This window comes from Colius striatus, chromosome 1 (genome assembly GCF_028858725.1).
Source record: "Colius striatus isolate bColStr4 chromosome 1, bColStr4.1.hap1, whole genome shotgun sequence".
Lineage (NCBI taxonomy): Eukaryota > Metazoa > Chordata > Aves > Coliiformes > Coliidae > Colius > Colius striatus.
In genome coordinates, this window is record NC_084759.1 from 82,273,944 (window position 1) to 82,291,485 (window position 17,542).

At 52.8% G+C, this 17,542-nt stretch overlaps 2 protein-coding genes across 2 annotated transcripts in view; one reads left to right on the forward strand and one right to left on the reverse strand.

The window, feature by feature from the left end:
* Nucleotides 1–4,942, forward strand: part of POLA1 (DNA polymerase alpha 1, catalytic subunit) — a 205,458-nt gene extending 200,516 nt beyond the window's left edge. Inside the window, exon 37 of the mRNA XM_061988595.1 lies at nucleotides 3,732–4,942. Within this exon, the coding sequence (XP_061844579.1) occupies nucleotides 3,732–3,904 (173 nt within the window). The 3' untranslated portion in view covers nucleotides 3,905–4,942. The remainder of the gene's footprint in view (nucleotides 1–3,731) is intronic.
* A 5,077-nt stretch (nucleotides 4,943–10,019) lies between these two features.
* On the reverse strand, nucleotides 10,020–17,272 carry ARX (aristaless related homeobox). Its single transcript, XM_061988596.1, has 5 exons — nucleotides 17,080–17,272; nucleotides 15,194–15,911; nucleotides 13,837–13,882; nucleotides 11,465–11,799; nucleotides 10,020–10,260 (listed from the first exon to the last, which is right to left on the reverse strand). The coding sequence occupies exons 1-5, from the start codon at nucleotides 17,270–17,272 to the stop codon at nucleotides 10,020–10,022; spliced, it is 1,533 nt and encodes a 510-aa protein (XP_061844580.1).
* Between the last annotated feature and the right edge of the window lie 270 nt (nucleotides 17,273–17,542).

Consider the following 17,542-nt stretch of genomic DNA (forward strand, 5'->3'; position numbering starts at 1 on the left):
CTGGTTGTCATTCTTACTCTGCTGTGTGGCAGCGTAAATAGTCCCCTTTCTAACCAACCTGGTGGGAAAAGTCAATATCCCATCAGCAAAGGAGGTAAACACATCAGGAGCTGTGTCCTCTCTCATCTTCCCCTGCTCTGTATTACTGCAGTTCTTTAAATCTCATCTCCCCAGTCATCAGATGCACTTGTGTCATTCAAATGCATGGTGTGGCTGTGCTGCAGACACAGCCACTGCCTGCCTCTCCTCCCAGAGCTCCCAGCTCCCATTCTTTTATAATTGAAACTTAAAATTGGCCTCATTACTTGAACGAGGCCCCTCATATTTCTCCTTTTTTTTTTTTTCAGTGTACCTTTTTCCTGCTTGCCTCTATGAGGGTAATTGCATCTAAGAAATGTTTGAAGCATACTGTTAGAAAGGTTATCACATGTAATTGAAGTTTAGGTTTATTGGAGAGGGGGGGATCTAGGTGCTCAGTTAGTGGGACAGCTGGAGCCTGAATTGGGCTGTACATGTATTTTTGTTCCCAACATTCAGCTCTGGGTTATTGTTTGCCTCATTCTTGTGATCAATGTGCCTTCCTGCTCTGTTTGCGTGTGACAGCAGTTTCTGCACATTGGTATATTTCGCCTTGGTCCCTCCTGAGCTCCCAGAAGCTTTAGCCTAACCTAGCCCGGCTTTGCGCTACAAGGATGCTATTTTCCGCAGTTCCTTGGTAGAAAGAGCATGGTTTTGCTAACGTGAGCAGTGGCAAGTGAATTAGTTTACCATATAATTTATCTTGAAAATGCATAAACTAGCTAGTGCTGAATTTGTGGCAAAGTGGGTTTGGTGGTTTTATGGATCTGGCTATTATAATTGTCACAGTTTGTTTAACTTAACCCTACGTTTACGTAATTTCAGGATCATTACACGTGTTTATGCCATAGTGACTTAAGTCTGTTAATTAATAGATTCTTATAATCAAAGTTTGTTATTGTATTGGTGGTGTAGTGTGAGGAGATTTTCATTTTGCTAATAAACATAGTGCCATTACTGTCTGGGTAATGGTGAGAAGTGGTGTCTTCAAGGAGGCATCTTCCCCTGTTTGCTTACTGCCCAAAGTTGGCAAGGTAAATACCCGAAACCGAATGTGACAGCACAATGCATACCTTCTTCACAAGGATGCATAAAAGGTGCTTACTAAAGTGCTTTTAATCAACATATTCAGTTACTCAAACTGGCATCCTTAATTTAAATTTTAATTTAATTTTAAAAGATTTGATGGCATCATGCAGAGCAATTGAGTTCAGTGGAACTTCATGAATAACATGGAAACCCTAAGCAGGTGGCAAGTGCTCAGTGAAACATTACTGTTCGTATTGTATCCAGTAGTTAATCTGCTGAGCTCATCTAAAAACACCTGAGGCAGTGCAAAACTATTTGTAAATGCTCATGGAGGGGGAATTCACAAATCCAAAAATTATAATAGCTATTTCTGGTACAGTTCCTCCCTTTCGTGCCATCTGCTCGTGCAGCAGTCCTTGACTTGGCTGCTGAGACAAAGGTGCAGCCAATGGGATATCTTCTTCTCAGTCATGTGGAAGAAGGGAGTCATTGCACAGGTGTGCTCAAAAAAAACAGTGGGTCTCTCTCCTCGAAATCATTCTCTTTAATAAACTCATCTGTTTTAGAGACAACAGATGTTTTTCATCTTCATGTAGTCAAACACCTTTTAAGAGGAAATGGAGGCCCCTTTGCTACAGGTTCAAAGCATGAGGATGACAGTACCAGTGTTGTGAAGGTGGCAGAAAGAAAAGAGACAACGGGGTTTGGACAAAGCTAATGAGCAACAGAATGATTGCGTTGGTTTCTCTCTAGACACATGCTTACGCTGCACCCAAATGTCTTGAAAGCTCGACCTTGAGGTACCTGTGCCATATTCTCAAAGTTCTGCTTGAGCTGGAGTCCCTTCTACCTAAAGGAAGGTGAAACTCTGGGAGGGCACCTCAGTTTGCAATATATCCTCCTTGTGTGGTCAGTAATGCAGACTATCCAGCGCCACCTATTCCAAGGTGTACCTGTAGGCACAGGCTTTCTGGTAGGAGCTGGTGTTTCTAGCATAGAGCTGGTTGGAAAGGAGGAACACAACTACACCAGGTCTGCATCAAGTTGGCGTTGATGTGTATCAGCAGAATATTTTGGTCTTTTTTGGTATTGGCTTTATTTTGTAAAGCAAAAGCTGGACATACCACCCAAACAAAATCCCTGGATTTTTTTGTTTTGTTTTGTTTTGATGGCATAAAATTTAACAAAAAAAACCCCAATCAAAAATAATAAAACAGTTTGGGCTTGGCTACTGAAATATGTACAGACTCATGTGCCGACAGGTGAGTTTACACACGCGCACACACACACACACACACACACACACACACAAACAGGAGTTTCCAATAGGGTTTCTAGCTCCAAGTGGTGATGTTGGGAGTAGACTCACTTGCTTTCTAACTCCTTCCTCAGGTAGCCTCGGTGTGGCTGGCTCCAATCTTAGCCCCCGACTGTAATGAAGAGTTCAGATTCCAGGTTCTGGCACCGAGCTGGTTTATTACAGCTCAAGCTGGACCCCGTCTTACAAGACTGGTCCCAAACCAAGAAATCCCTGGGTATTATTATACTCTTGCAATTCAAGTTCCCCTCCCCTCTTGTGATGACTCAGTCTAATTGTAGTATTTGAGTCTTGGCTTTTCTTTTTCTGTTCTTATCTCAGAAATCAAAGTTTTTACTCAAGCAGATTTAAAACCTTATCCTTTTGGCACTCAGGTATTGTCTATCCTCCTGTTAACTTTGATGTCTTTTTTGCACCTGGGCATTGTCAATCTTTTGTTAACTTCAGGCAGGACAATTTCTTCCTCCTTTTTGCAAGAATTCCTTTGAAGACTATTCCCAGTGCTTCATCATCCTGAACTTTGTGGCCTGAGCCTCACATGAAGCTGTTCAGCTTTCGTAATTTTCAATTCATCGTGATTTAGCACAATTCTAATATTTTACAATCAGTTTCTTTTAATTCCCCACACAAACATACAATTGAGTAAATACCTTGCACTTCAGACATTTCTTCACAAGTATTACTGATCAAGTATTTGAGGATGGCTCTGGTGAAGCTGATGTCTTCTTTTTGAGATACCGGGTGTCTTCTCTCCATTTTGGGGTAGGGTGGCATGGAATTTTGCTTGCTTTTGCTATTGCCAGTGCCTTTTTAGTGCCAAGCATCATGATTCTCATCCTGCATGCAAGGTGCATGCAAGAACTGAGAAGACAAACGATAAATCTGTCCCAGGTTGTACCAGTGCTAGTATTGGCAGCAGCAAGGATCAGAGAAGTGAAGCATGATGTCCTTCACTTCTGAAGGCAAACTTGGGCAGAATCTCTCCCTCCTTGAAACCTCCAGGGACTCAGCATAGTTCTCGCCTGTCTGGAGCTGCTGCATCTGCACCAGTGAGGCTGGGGAATCTTCAGCCTTGCCACCGCAGCCAGATTCAACATGGCCTTTGCCTGACTGCTACTGTGCTGCAGGAGGAGAGGAGGGAAGTCAGCCACTGGACTAGAGAGAAACAGTTGTTGAATGTCATCTTTGCTAGAGGCAACATTCACTTCTTTTTAAAATACCCTGATATCCAATAGTAGTGAATGCAAAAGTAACGTCTGTTTGTAGTCATTTCATCCTTCTCTATGTTTTTTCTTTGTTCTTTTAGAGTATGTGAAGAGGAAGACACTCGGGAAGGAGGTCTCTGAAGCCTACAAAAGACTGAAGAGCATTGTAGACACATACCTGTCTATGAGCGGCTACTCAGAAGTCAACCTGGGCAAACTCTTCACCATCAATATAGGAAGATCCACGGGAGAGTCCAATAATGACAGACTGTGATCGATTAAAAATAGGGGGAGATAAGAGTCTAGTTCCTTGTTTAAAAATATCTCTTAAGCAATCATCTGTTTCAGTATGCACAAGGTCGTTTTAATAATCTTGTCTCTTCAGAGGAGGCAAAACGGAAGATGCAAAAGGGATGTGTGATTCACGTGGACATGAAATATTTGAGGTGTTTGTAGCTTCCGTTCTTTTCTTTGTTGAGAAGCCAGGGTTGTTGAAATATGGAGTAGTTGATTTCTGCAATATATTTTGTTGGTATTTAGACCGATGAGGGAAAAGGGGGTGGGGGAATTGCTGCTTTAATTGGATAATTCCCAGTGAGAGTTGCTGGAATGTAAGTGATCCTAGACTTTGCTCCAGGGTATTTAGTAGAGGTGCTCTCAGGAAGAGAGGTTAGTAGAGGTCTCAGTAGGAGCACTAATGTTTTGCCTTCTCACAGTTTATCTTCTTCCTGATCATAAACATACCAATTAAAAACAATACTAAACCTAAATGCCTTGAAATGTCCTTATACCTTATGAACAGAGGTAGGGACACTTTACTTGCAAATTTATTAAAGGAAAAGAATGACTGAAACCTGGAAGTGCTAAAAATAGGTGCCATCATTTTATTAACAGTCTGTCCATGCAACTTTAAGCGTGATGTTTTGCCACGTTGGAAATTTCTGTGTGGATGTAGAGACATGCACAGGTACAAAACCCATTTCATACATACACAGAATATAAAAGTATTTCCCGTCTTTCCATGCCAAGTATTTGAAAGTAAGCAATCAATAGTTTGTAATGGCATTATAACCAATAACAGGGGAAGTGGAGAGTCACTGTTGCTGTTCTGTAATCATTACTGTATCGGAGGTTTTAAAGGTTTTGTAAACAACTTGTAAATTTTTTTTTGTTTACTTTTAATGAAATGACAAGCAGATACAATAAGAGCATAAATTTGGGTACCTGATTTTGTATACAAAATATTGTTGTACTTGCGCTCGTCGGTAAGTTCGCCGTGTGATATATTAATGTAAGGTTATAAAAATTTCTTTTAACAGTATAAAATGTAAAGTTTTCTTACACTTGAGGGAAAAAAATAAAGTTTTCTAGTAAAAAGAGGTTTTGATCTGACTGTCTGACTCTTGAAAATACTCTGTGCAAGGTCTTATTGTTCCAGATTTTTCCTGATGTTACAGAAGGGCTTGTGTGTCCAGTTTTAGGATGGCCAGCCATAGGATATTTGAAGAAAAAGTAGGAGCATCAGCATGAACATATTAGGAACTGAAGGAATAAGTGTGTTTGTGTTAAAGAGTTTTATGACATTGGTTTGTCTTTAAAGTGGCATTGGAAAATGCCATACAAAGGTATGGGTCACGTCTACTCTGATATGCCTAAATACACTTGTCTTCTGAGCAACTTTTGGGTCTAAATCCTATCCTTTTTATTCACTGGGAGTCACAGTACATAAGAAATCGAGCCTGCTAGTTTTGTATTGGTGTTGCCCCACCCCTGAAGAGCTGTTGCTGCTTCCCAACATGGTTAGTTGGGTTGTTGTGAAAGAGACTTTGTCTGGAGGCTTGCCTTGGAGAGAAAATGTTGCTTCTGAGATGACACATTGATGTTGCAGCACTTCAGAAGCTCCTGGCTTCCTGCAATTTCACACAGGTTTGAGGGGTTTTTTTAAAGATTTTTTGTGTCCATCCCAATTATGATTATGAAGATATTACTGATATTAACTGGGTAGTATGCCTTAGGAAAGCGAAAAGTGTGACCTTCTCCTCCAAACATTAGGTATACAAATAAAACAGATAGATATGGCATAACCTGACCCCGTGGCACTTGTATGTATCTGTATAATTACAGCTGAAGAGCCTGTTAATTTGCAAGTTTAGGGATGTTTAGATTAAATGAGAGTGTTGTGGAATGATTGTGTAGGGCGCAGCAGCATATAGTGGCCCTGCAAGGGGCTGTTCCCCACCACCACCCCCCACCCACTGGCAGAGTGGCCAGGGGCCTGCAGACCTCTGGCAACCCGAGCCAGCCACAATCAGGATCAGGGAGGGAGGGGTAGAGAGCGGAAAGGGGGCCTTTTTCCCCGAATTAAGGCAATTTTTGGTTCCTCTCAGCAGAGTTGGTCAGATCAGAGCTGAAGTCTTGGCTCCAACCCGTCCTTAATGAGCTCCGGGCACCGTGCCTCATCTTGGCCCCGGAAAAAGGTTGGGAAATGCAAAATCATCTTTTTTAGCGCTTAATATGAAACGGGGCTAGTAAATGCAGCCTTGTAAATAATTTGGGAAAGATCAGACTCGGGAGGTTTGCATCTGGATGCTGATCTGGCCCGACTCGCCTTCTCTTCCTTCCCCTCCTCTTGTTGTCCCTCATTCCCGGCCTCCCCCCACCCCCACACCTCCCCCCCCCGGCTGTTAAAATTAAGGTTTGCGTTTATTTGTATTTATTTGCAGTTGGGAAAAAGGAGTGTTGCTATATGGAGCTGGTAGCCAGGTTTCACTGATGCCATATGTGGTAGGAAAAACAATTCCCATCTGCAAACACGTTTGTTGCTGTGCCAAAAAAAAAAAAAAACACCTCACCAAAAACCCCGCATAAAAAAAAAAACCTCCACCAAAAAAAACCCCACCACCAAACAAAACAAAACAAAACAAACCCCACCACCCAAAACCCCTTCTTGTCACCGTCAAAGGCGCTTTCCTGCCGCCAGGCCAGGGCACATCTGCCCCGTCGCATCTTTCCCTGGCTTCTGCAGTCCCTGGCTACTGCAGGGCACCTTCCGTGAGCCCTAATTGAATAGTCCTCCCGCACCCTCCTTATAGCAGTTTAATAGATTAACTCATCTGTGCCAGCTTCAGGTTTCAGATTAAAATTCCTTCATCCCGAAGGCGGCATTATCAGGTTGTTGGAGGCTGTTTTCAAACCTTGGTTTTGAATAGCAGCGGCTCTGCATTAATTTAACCACTAAGCTAATAAGTAGGTTTCGTTTTGTTATGCTAAGCTTTATTGCTTTTCTTTTGATCAGAATGGTGTTGTTGAGCAAAGCAGCAGACAAGGCATTCTTTGATGAGGGAATTAGCGCTCTATTCTCCCTCTATTATTCATAGCACAGTGGAATATGTAAGTACCTGAGGGTGTCAAAGGAGAGCAGGCTCTATTGCAAAGTGTTCGCCTTGTTTCTCTCAATAGCTGACTATGAGATGATAAACCGCTTAATACACCGCACTAATTGGATGAGAGCAAAAAGAGATGGGAATTAAGGCACCGCGAAAGGAGAAAGTGCTCCCAGCCTTCATTCACTCTTGCACCGCTTTACCAGCGCCAAAGGAGGCACAAGCTTTCTATAAGCAGACTGGGGGTTTTGTGCGGAGATAAAATGAACCTGTTAGCGGATTCAAGTAATACACTAATTATTGCACAGTATAAATACCACTACTGGTTTTATAACACGGAGGTAAACTTCTTTTGAGAAGGTTATAGGATTGCTTGGCAGCGGTATAGATCCTGGTAAGGGACCGGAGTAATAACCCCCTGGATTAACAAAATTGCTGCTTGCAGAAGTATGATTCGGGCTTTCAGGAAGATTTCAGCGGAATGAATAAAAATGACTGAATGACATTTCTTAATGCGTAATGGCTCGATAATGATGCCCTTTTCTTTAAGGCAAAAATGTATATTTCAGGCTGCACTGTTAATAACGTCCAGGGAACAAGCCTTATTTTTCCCATAAATTTTTTCTTTTTCGCGCCTGCGGTGGGTTTTAGAACTCAAAAATGCGGTTGAGGGCGGGCGGGGTAGGGGGTGAGGGTGGGATGTGAAACGCCGTGGGTGGAAAGGGGGAGGCTGCGGGGAAGGGTCGTGGCGGGTTCCCACGCGCGGTGGCTGCTGCGGCGGCGCTTCCCAGCCCGCGGCTCCGGGTCGGGACGGGACGCCCCCTCGGTGCGCCCAGAGTTAGTCGGGGGGGCGGACGGGCTCTTTCTCGAACCCCAGCCGCCATTGAGGAACGATGCTGCTCCTAAAAGCTTCCTCCTAAATCACCTCAGAAAATCCCACGCACCGGCGTCCGCCCCCACGGCCGCTGCCCTCGGGGGAACCATGGCTTGGACAGGAGGAGCGGGGAAGGGCCACGGGCGGTTTCACCCGGGGTTTCATGCATTTCTGCTCCTGCTCCGTGTAAGGGGCAGGCGGGAGAACTTCGTCCACTGAAGGGGGAAAAAAAAGGAAAAAGTGAAAAAAAATCCATGTAAAAATAAAGGAAAGGGGGGGAAATAGGAAGTTCTTCCCGGGGAGAATTTGGGGGACAGAAACAAAGAATAGGCGCGGAAAAAAACTTTTCTACGCCCTGGAAGGAATGCAGGGAGTGGGGGTGGACCCAAGTAAAGCGCTCCCCCAAATCCTTGTTTGCTCCTACCCCATCCTAGCTTTTGGGCAGCGGCGACGCCAGGCGTTGCCCCAGTTGCCTCCCGGGAGGGTGCCATGGGTGCGTGGGGCGGCTTCCCCCGGTCGGTAGCACTGAGCGGGGACCACGGCACCTCCTTCGGCAGAGCCTGGGGCAGGACGCGACGGGAGTCACGACATTGTGCCCACGGCAGAGCGCGGGCAGATACAGGCGCGGGTGTCCCACCGGCTCCCGCGATCTGCAAATTCACTCGCAAACGGGGCCACCGGCACCTCATCACGCCCAGGCTCTGGCTATCGTCCTCGGCAAGGGACCCACGCCCCCCACCACCTCCCCACGCCCCATGGGGGTTCCCCGGCGGCAGGGTTGCGGTGCGCAGACCCCGGCGGGGCTCAGCCCCGGCCGCCCCCGGCCGTGCTGCACAGGCGGCCCCGCAGCCCCCGGGATCTTTTCTCTTATGGGTTTGTGGGTTGTTTTTTTTTCTCCTTTGTTCCTTTTCTTCTTTTTCTTTTCTTTTTTGTTAAACATATATTTTTGTTTATTTTCTGAACGTGGCACTTCTCCACCGGATAGCAAGGGAAAGTGTTAACAATAACGACATTACACGGAAAAGTACTGTACCATCGCCTCTTGAGGGTTTCAGAAACCTCTACAGTTAATAAGTTAAATAAAGGGTTTGTACATAAATATTTATCTAGGAACCCTATTATATCTACAACACAGTAAGAATCTACAGAATGACAAACTTTTACAACACTACACTGAGTGCAATTGTTTTATAACATTTCAAATATACAAAGCTCTGTTCTTTTTTTCTTTTTTTTTATAACAATGGTATGTACAGAATCAATAATCACAGTTTAGTGACTTAAACAGTCCATATTCTAGCAGTGTATTATTTCCCTTTGGTTTGATATAAAAACCTTGGTTGGTGTCATGATAAAGAATATAACAAGAAAAAGATAAACCCTTTCCCTTAAGTGCACTGGGTATCTTACAGCATCAGGTTCCCTTGCAGTCTGCACTGGCAGCAGCCTTAGTTAGCGCATGCAGCTCGCTGCATCCACACGTAAAATAGTTCTCCAGTGCTACTAACAGACCAGCTTGACATCCAAAGATGTTATTTTAAGAAGACATGGGTAGCTTTCCCCCTGCCATTCGCGCTTTTTTTTTTTTCATTTTCCCCCCCTTTCTTAATTACAATTCTATTTGTTTCTTTTTTTTTTTTTCTTGCCAGATAAACAGAAGGAAAAATATTTACTGTATGTAATGCTAATATATAATAACTTTTATTTGGGGACTTGGGTTTTTTTTCCTGTCCTTTTTTCTTTTTCCTCCCCTTCCTTCATGTTCAGGAAGGAGATGAACAACGTTGTACATTTAAAGAAATGTACCAGCCCAGGAGTTCCTCATTCAGGAACTTGTAAGTGTCACTTCACTCGTGTGAGGGCTGAGGCAAGAGGCACTCGCTGTGTCCGAGTTCCTAACTCGAGAGCCTGCTGCAGTCTCAGCTGCTGGTCCGCCTTTTTTTTTTTTAGTTATCATCGGTATCATTATTGTTATTTTTTTCCCCCTGTTTGGTCTTGATTCGTGCTGAGGTGACCTTTATTTATCCGTGTATTTGCTCTCCTCTCTGCTCTTGTTTTTTTCTTTTTCCTCTCCCCCGTAAAAAAAACCAAAACCGACCCGAGCCCCGAGGACGGCCGCCCTCGCCCCGGCCTTAGCACACCTCTTTCCCCGTGCTGTTGCCGGGGAGGATGTTGAGCTGGGTGAGCTGCGCGGCGTGCTCCTTGGCCTTCAGCCGCAGGGCGGCGATGCTGGAGGCCCGCCGGTCGGCGGCGGCGCTGGCCGGGTCCCCCAGCCCCGCCGAGCCCACCGCGCCCTCGGCGGCCGGCGCCGGCTGCCGCAGCAGGGCCGCCGCACTGGAGGCGCTGCCCAGGGGGGCCATGGTGGAAAACAGCCTGCAAGGAAAGAAGCAGAGACGGCCGTCACCGCCGCGCCCATCGGGGCACATCCCGCGCCGCACCGCGCCACGTCGGGCCCCGCTCGCCTCCTGCCCGCCCTGCGGCGGGGGCGCAGGGGGACAAAGACTCTTAGTAGGGGGGAAAAAACACCCAAACCAACCAGCCCGACACTGGAGGGCAAAAAACAAGCGTGGGGGGGAGTGTGTGGGGGGGGAAAACCGTCGAGGCTGCTTCTCCCTGTATGTCGTCGGGGGTACAGCCGGCGGGCGAGCCTCCGGGGGCGTTTCTCCCTATGTAGCGCGACAAAAAGTAAGGGAGGGACACCTCCCGTCCCCACGGAGCCTGCACTCGGCCCCACCGTGAACCGGGCCTCTCTGCTCTCCACCTGCCCCGGTTCCGTGGGCCGAGGCCACCGTCCGGGCGTTCCTCCGGTTTCTCTGTGGGCGTTCGGCGTGGCAGCTGCGCGGCGCTGGCGGAGTCTCGCCACGCCACGAGCATCTCGAAGCGGCTCAAACCCACGCATGCCCGCCGCTAAAAATCTGCCAGCGCCAGACCCCACGGAGTGCGGCCGGCGGCGCACACGGCGCCCGGGATATCACGACTTCGGATCGTCCCGAACCGCCACGCACTGGCAAAGCTCCCGAGCAAAGCGGAGGCCGCGTGTGCACGCCGGGCATCCCACGCCCGCCTAGTTTCTTGTGTGGGAGCGTCGATTTCCGCGGGCCTGCCCCGCGGAGACCCTGCTCCGTCCTAGCCCCGCCCCACGCGGGCTGGGGTTGCCCGAGCTCCCCGCAAACTCCGCCGTCCGCAACCGCGGCGCCCGCGGAGCGACCGTCCCCACGGGAGACCCGCCGGACCCACGGCGGTGGTAGGCGGAGGATGGGGGGGGGGGAAGGAGGCAGGCACGACAGCCGCCCTCGCCCAATGAGAGGCTGGGGCGGGAACACGTGACCCGAGCGGCGTCCAATCGGCACCGACCGCCACCGCTCCCGAGTTCGAACGCCGGAGCGGCCCGCGCGAGACGGGTCCCGCGTGGGCGGGCGGCCCCGCGCGGCGCGGGCAGGGTCCCCACGCGCGGCCACGACTCTTCCCTCGCCATCCTCTTCCCTCCCCTCTCCCCCAGGCGGCGTCGCGCGTTTCTACGTCGCTCTCCAGCCCGAGGGCCCCCCGAAGCGACCGGTCACGCGTGGGCGGGCGGTACCTGCCGAAAGCGGGACTGATGAAGGCGGGGTGGCGGAACACGGCCGCGCCCAGGAAGGTGCCGAGGCCGAGCGGGGTCCCGCCGGGGGGCAGCGCCGCGGAGCCAGGGGGCGGCGGCGGCAGGCTGGGGAAGGCGGCGGCGGCCGCAGCGGCGGCGGCGGCGGTCCAGGCGGAGTCTAGAGCTGGGTGATGAGGAGGGAAAGGACTAGCATCAAGGTATGGACTGAGGGGGTGAGTTGCTGACAGGGGACCAGGGAAAGGCAAACCTGGGGGGTGTGTCTGAGCCCCAGCCTTTTCCCTCTTCCGCCACTTAGCCCTACGGTTCTGGAACCATACCTGAAAGCCAAAAGAAAAACCGGTTTTAATACGCCTGCCTGCTCCCTCGGCGGGGCGAGCCCCGCAACCGGCTCGACGGCACCCGCTCCTCCGCTGCCCCGGAGAGGAGCTGGCTCGTGAGGGCCACGCCGAGCCGCAGTCCCGGGCCGTGCCTAAACACGCCAGGGGCCCGCAGGCGACTTTCGGCAGCATCCCTCGCCGGGGCCCTGGCTCCCGGGAGGGTCCCCGCAGTTTAACACCCGCACCCCCTCGCCCTTTGCCGGCAGTCGGTGTTGCGAGCCGCAGCCGGCGAGGAGGAGGGGAGAGCAGCAGCGCGCTGCAGCGGCGGGAAATCGAGTTTTGCCCCCTGAGACGCTGCAGGGGTTTTTTTCACATGCACCCCTGAACCGGAGGCCGCGCGGCTTTTTCCGCTGAAGGGAATATTTACAAATGATATCTTTTGGGGATGGTGGACAAATGATATCTTTTGGGGTTTTCTTTGGTTAAGCTGGTTGGTTGTTTTTCCTCTCCTTTTCCGATTTGTAAAGAGGGAAAAGGAAAAATAAATCGTGATTTCACTAAAGTCTGAAACGAAGAAAATATTTGCAAGGCAACCAAAGCAGCAAATGTACGTTTCCAGGCTGCCCTTTTAGGACGCTTTTTTTTTTTTTCACGAAAGTTAGTTAAGATGCCACGGCACCACCGTGCCTTGCCTCTTCTCCCCGTCCCACAAAGCAAAAATCGTGAATTAACGTGGGATTAAACCCGGAGGAAAAAACTAAATCAAAACAAAAGAACAACCCGAAACACTCATATCAAAGGGAAACAAAATATTGGCTTAATAAGCAAGTGCGAGGTATCATTCGCCCCTAAAGAGAGAGACTTGGAGCGAGACACATATTTGTCAATGTTTTCGGGCTGGTGTGGGCTGAGTTTTCCCGGTTCAGCTCAGGATTGAGAGATCCCCCCCCCCTCCAGGGAGCAGGAAAGGTGGCAGCGCACAGAGGTTCTCTGTACAGTTGTACAGCGATAACTCATCCCCACGCGCACCCATCTGGGTACCCACGCAGGAAGAGGTGTCTCACTCCGAGGGAAGCCAACAGCCCCGCACGGGGTGTGTGTGGGGGAGCGTTTCCCCCTGCTGAAACTCAATTAGCAAGCTGTCCTCGCTGCAGTTCCCCCTTATTGAATTAATAAGTCTGAGCACACCCAAAGGTAAACGAAGGGACTCTCATAATTCATATTCCCTTAATTACATCTTCTCCCGTGAATAGAGGGGAGAGAAAGGGGGTGTCTTTCGTTTTATAAAAGTTATTTAACTTTCCCACGGCTTGTTCCCCTGAGCTGAAAATACTGATTTGCTGTCACATCTCTGTTTGACAATGAAGAAATGTGTCAACAGAAAGGAGGGGACAAATCTCATCATTAGCCCCTCTAATGCAAGAAGCTGTTGTGTATTAAATGAGCCATATGGAATTTATTATGCTTTATCAGCGCCCGATTTTAACTGTAAAGTGATTTGCTCAGCTTCAAACCCAGAGACATCTGTTTTCTGTTGGCAATCAGGGCATCCCAATGTTTATCGTCTCTTTGGTTATGAGACCCGGGTTGGGAAATGCACTCTGGTATGGGGCGGCAAACACCTTTAATAGCATTGCACTCACTCACTATTAGATCAATGCTGGCTTATTGCTATCAAAAATGGGAAATCAAATAGCATTAGCCAGCTCCTTGTGCAGGCGGAGAGGAAATCAAACAACATTTCGCCTTCAAATGGCCCTGTTTGTTCTAGCGCTAAGTGGGCTTTTATGAAGCCCGATTGGAGATTTGATGGCAGCCAAATACGCGGCTTGCGGCCGAGTGGGTCTCCAACAACCGAAGCCCCACGGGGGCCCCGCGTTTGAATCACAGGAGAGCTTCGGCACCCGACGGCCGGGGCCGCCGCGGGGGAGGGAGGGAAGGCCGGGGACACCCCCCCCACACACACATCGCTCCTCCCCGACCCCGGGCGCCTCCGAGGGTCGCACCGGTCCCGGTCCCGCCACCGCCGCCACTCACCTGCACTCGGGCTTCGGTCAGATCGAGCCTCATGGCCAGCTCCTCCCTGGGGGAGACACACACGCCGCGTCAGCCCCAGGGCTCCCCGAGCTGCCCCCCATCCCGCGGCTCTGCCCACCCAACGGGCTCGAAATCCCGGTGCCCTGAGAGCTGGGGGGGGTGGGGTGAGAGTAGGTCTGGCATGCGGGCGGACACCGCCTGCCGCTGCCCTCGGCCCGGCTCCAGGACACCAAACGGAGCACCCGTCGGGTCCCCCCTTCCCAGGCGCTCCCCAAATTCAGCAGGTCCCTACGGCACTCGCGGCTCAGAGGGACAGTAGCAGAGCTGCCACACGCCGCAGTTTGCATTGCCACAATTAAGGCAAAACGGAAACCGTTAAGGCGTCAGAAAGCCGATCCTCGGCTTTGTACCCCAAAGAGGGGCGATCCCAGCGGAACCAGGCCCGCATCGGGCCGCCCCGCCAGAACCCCGGAGCGGCCGGACATGAAAAGCCTCGGAGGAAAAGCCAAAGCCGTAAAAGGAGAAAAAACCCACACACCTCCACAACAAAAACCAAAACAATAACCACAAAAAAGTGCTATCTGTTCACATATTTCCTGGGTAGCCGCTCCCAAGGCCGCTTCCGAGGCCCGGCAGCCCCCGAGGTGAGCCCTGTGAGCAGTGCGTGGCACCGGGGACAGGGGAATAAAACGCCCCGGTGAACACCACCACCACCTCTCAAAGCCAGCCCCCCCTTCCCTCAAAATAACGAGAAACTGGAAAAGTGCAGGTTTGCGGGCTCAACTGTCCTGTGACCTAGGGGTATATGGCTGGGTTATTTTCGGAAAGGCGGCTCTGACTCTCTCCCTGCCTGCGTTTGCCGTGGAGGAGCTGCCAGCCAGACCCGCTACCGCGGGACTCTCGTTTTCAACGGGAAAACGTCCCCAAAAAGGTGGGCAGAACCGGGCCGGGCCCTGCCGGGACCCTCAGAGACATCTGCGGGCAGCGAGGGGCCCCGACGTGCCGTGCCAGTATTTTTAGGCAGTGGCGCTTTGATCTCAGCCCGATGGGGCTTCCCCGGGCCGGGCTGGGTTTCAGCCTCACAGGGAGCATGTAACCGATCCCGGCAGCGGCCGCGGTATGGGGGGAGGAGGGCAGTGGGTAAAAATAGCCCCCAGCAGCGGCCTCCACGGGGGCCTGCCCGGGCACTGCCGACCCTGGGTCCCCCTGAAGCCCCTCCCCAGCCCGGGAGTGTCCGCGTCAGGATTCACAACATCGGGAAGCTGTTTAGAGGCGGGGGTGCTGCACATCACGGCCCTGTCCCATCCCCCTCGGGGTTTGCCAGCTTTGCGCTCGGCCGGGGCCCCGGCTCAGGTACCTGGTGAAGACGTCGGGGTAGTGGGTTTTCTGGAAGGCCCTCTCCAGCTCCTCCAGCTGGTAGCTGGTGAAGGTGGTGCGGTAGCGACGCTGCTTCCTCTTGAGCAGCCCCTCCTCGGAGTCGCTGCCGGCCGAGAGGCAGACGCTCTCCTCGCCGTCCTTGCCCTCGCCGTCTTCAGGGTGCAGCAGCAGCTCCTCTTTGGGGGACAGATCCCCACCCTCTGCCCCGGGTGTCGCAGCGGTGCCCCGGCGAGCCTCCTTCAGCATCCCCCCGCCGTCCTCACCCAGCAGCTCCTCCTCCTCGTCGTCCTCCAGCTCTTCTTCCTCCTCGTCCTCCTCCTCCAGCATCTCTTCGTCCTCCTCCTCCTCCTCTTCTTCGGCAGCCGGCGCGGCAGGGCCTGGCCGCTCCTCGACGTGCGCGGCAGGGCTGCCCAGCTCGTCCCGGGCGGGCGGCGGGGCCACGAAGGGTGCGTTTTCCCGATAGCTCTTGCTGCGGCTGATGCTGACCTGGGGCGCCTGGCTGATCTTCAGCGTGTCCCAGGGGGCAGCGGCGGGCACCGGGCCGGCGCCCCCCTCCGGCCGCCCCTCCGGCCGGTCGCCCCGCGGCCCCGCCGCACCCGGCGGCAGCAGCCGGCCTCCGCCCGGCCCGTAGAGGCGGCGCAGTTTGGGAGGAAGATGCAGCTCGGCCGGTTCGAAGGGGGGACTGCCTTTGGGGGACCCTGCACCGGGAGGGGGTGCGGGTATGTTAGGTGGTCGCAGCGGTGGGACGGGGCGGCCAGGCGTGGCGGGAGAAAGGTGCGAAGAGAGAAGCGGGGAGAGGGAAAGAAAGAAACAGAGACACGGTCAGTGGGTTCAACGCAAAGAGCTGAGGGAAAGACTCCAACCCTGCAACCACCCTCCGGGCACTGTTTCCTACCCCGCACCGAAATAAGACTTCCCCAACATGCTCTCAGACCAGCTCCTGCCCGTGCCCCTGCTGCTGGCCTGGGAAGAAATTCCTCCCGACCGCAGAACCCGGCCCGGCGCCCCGCTCCGCGGCGGGACGGGAGTCGGGGAGATCGGGCAATCCCGGGTCGGTGCCAATACCTCCCCGGCAGCGGTGACCGCCGCCGGGCCGGCCACGCTGCCCCCTGCCCGATGGCCCGGGTATCCTCGTTTTGGGTTTTTTTTTCTTTCTTTTTTTGTTTGTTTGAGGTTTTGTGGGTTTTTTGCTGTTGTTGTTATTTTTTCCCCCCTTGTTTCCCCTTCCTATCATCTCCCCCCGCCCCCCAAGTTTTGGTTTGGGAAGAAAGAAACACACCCGGCTGCGATCGTCGGGGAAATGGAGCAAGAAGGAGGAAAGCTGCCCGTGGGAGTTGCTCAGCCGGACTTCCCACGGCCTGGGAGAGGCTGCTTCCAACTTCGGGCCGGGGGTGGTTGCTGCCCGCGCCCCGTGACGACCGCCCTAACCCCTGCCCAGCGCAGCCCTCGGCTGGCTCGCAGAGATCCGTTACAGGTTTAAGCTGAACGGGCGAGCCTTTACCGGCACGTATAGGACCTAGCATCGATTTATTTTCCCTTAAAGATGTACATGTATATCGAAAGCAAGAGCAATCTAAAGCGGCGGTACCCAACCCGCATAGAATTACCCGGACTGAATTTCGGGCAGGGCTGTGGCCGCGCTCCCTGCCAGCACGACAGCCGCTAACAAGCAGGGTAACGAGTATCGCGGCCGCGGCTCCTACACGGCGCCCGGGCAGCCGGGCGGGCGGAAAGCGGTACCGGGGCCAAGATAGGGTCTGTGCGGGGACACAGACACACACAAGCAGCCGACCCTGCCCAGCCCGACGCCGGGGAAAAGGCGCGGGGCGAGAGGGACGGGCCGGTAGCGAGCCGTTTGGGGCTTACCTTGAGCGGCCTTATCGGTGTCGGGGCGGGCGGCGATGGCGGGTAGGCTGGGCGCGGCGCCGAGCAGCCGCACCTTGCAGGGGCTCCGCCGGCCCAGGATGCTGTCGATGCAGTAGGAGGACAGCAAAGTTGGCGATTTACTTTTGCACTCGGGGCGCTCGGCGCAGCTCTCCTCCGGGTAGGGGCCGCTCATGGCGGCGGCGGGGCCGTGCCGTGGGGCCGGGGCGGGCTGCGGCGGCGCGGACGCCCCCGCGGCGCTGCCCTGTGCCGCCGGGACGCCCGTCACGGGGGGAGTGAGCGGCGGCCGCGGCGCTCTTGAGTCCCCTCGGCTCCACGTGCGGGCAGCCGCCCCCTGATTGGCTCTCGGCGGAGGCCGGGCGGCCGCCGACAGACGGCGCCCGGCAAACCCCGGCTCGGACCGCCCCGGATCGGCGCCCGCCCCGAGCCGCCGCTCTGCCCCCTC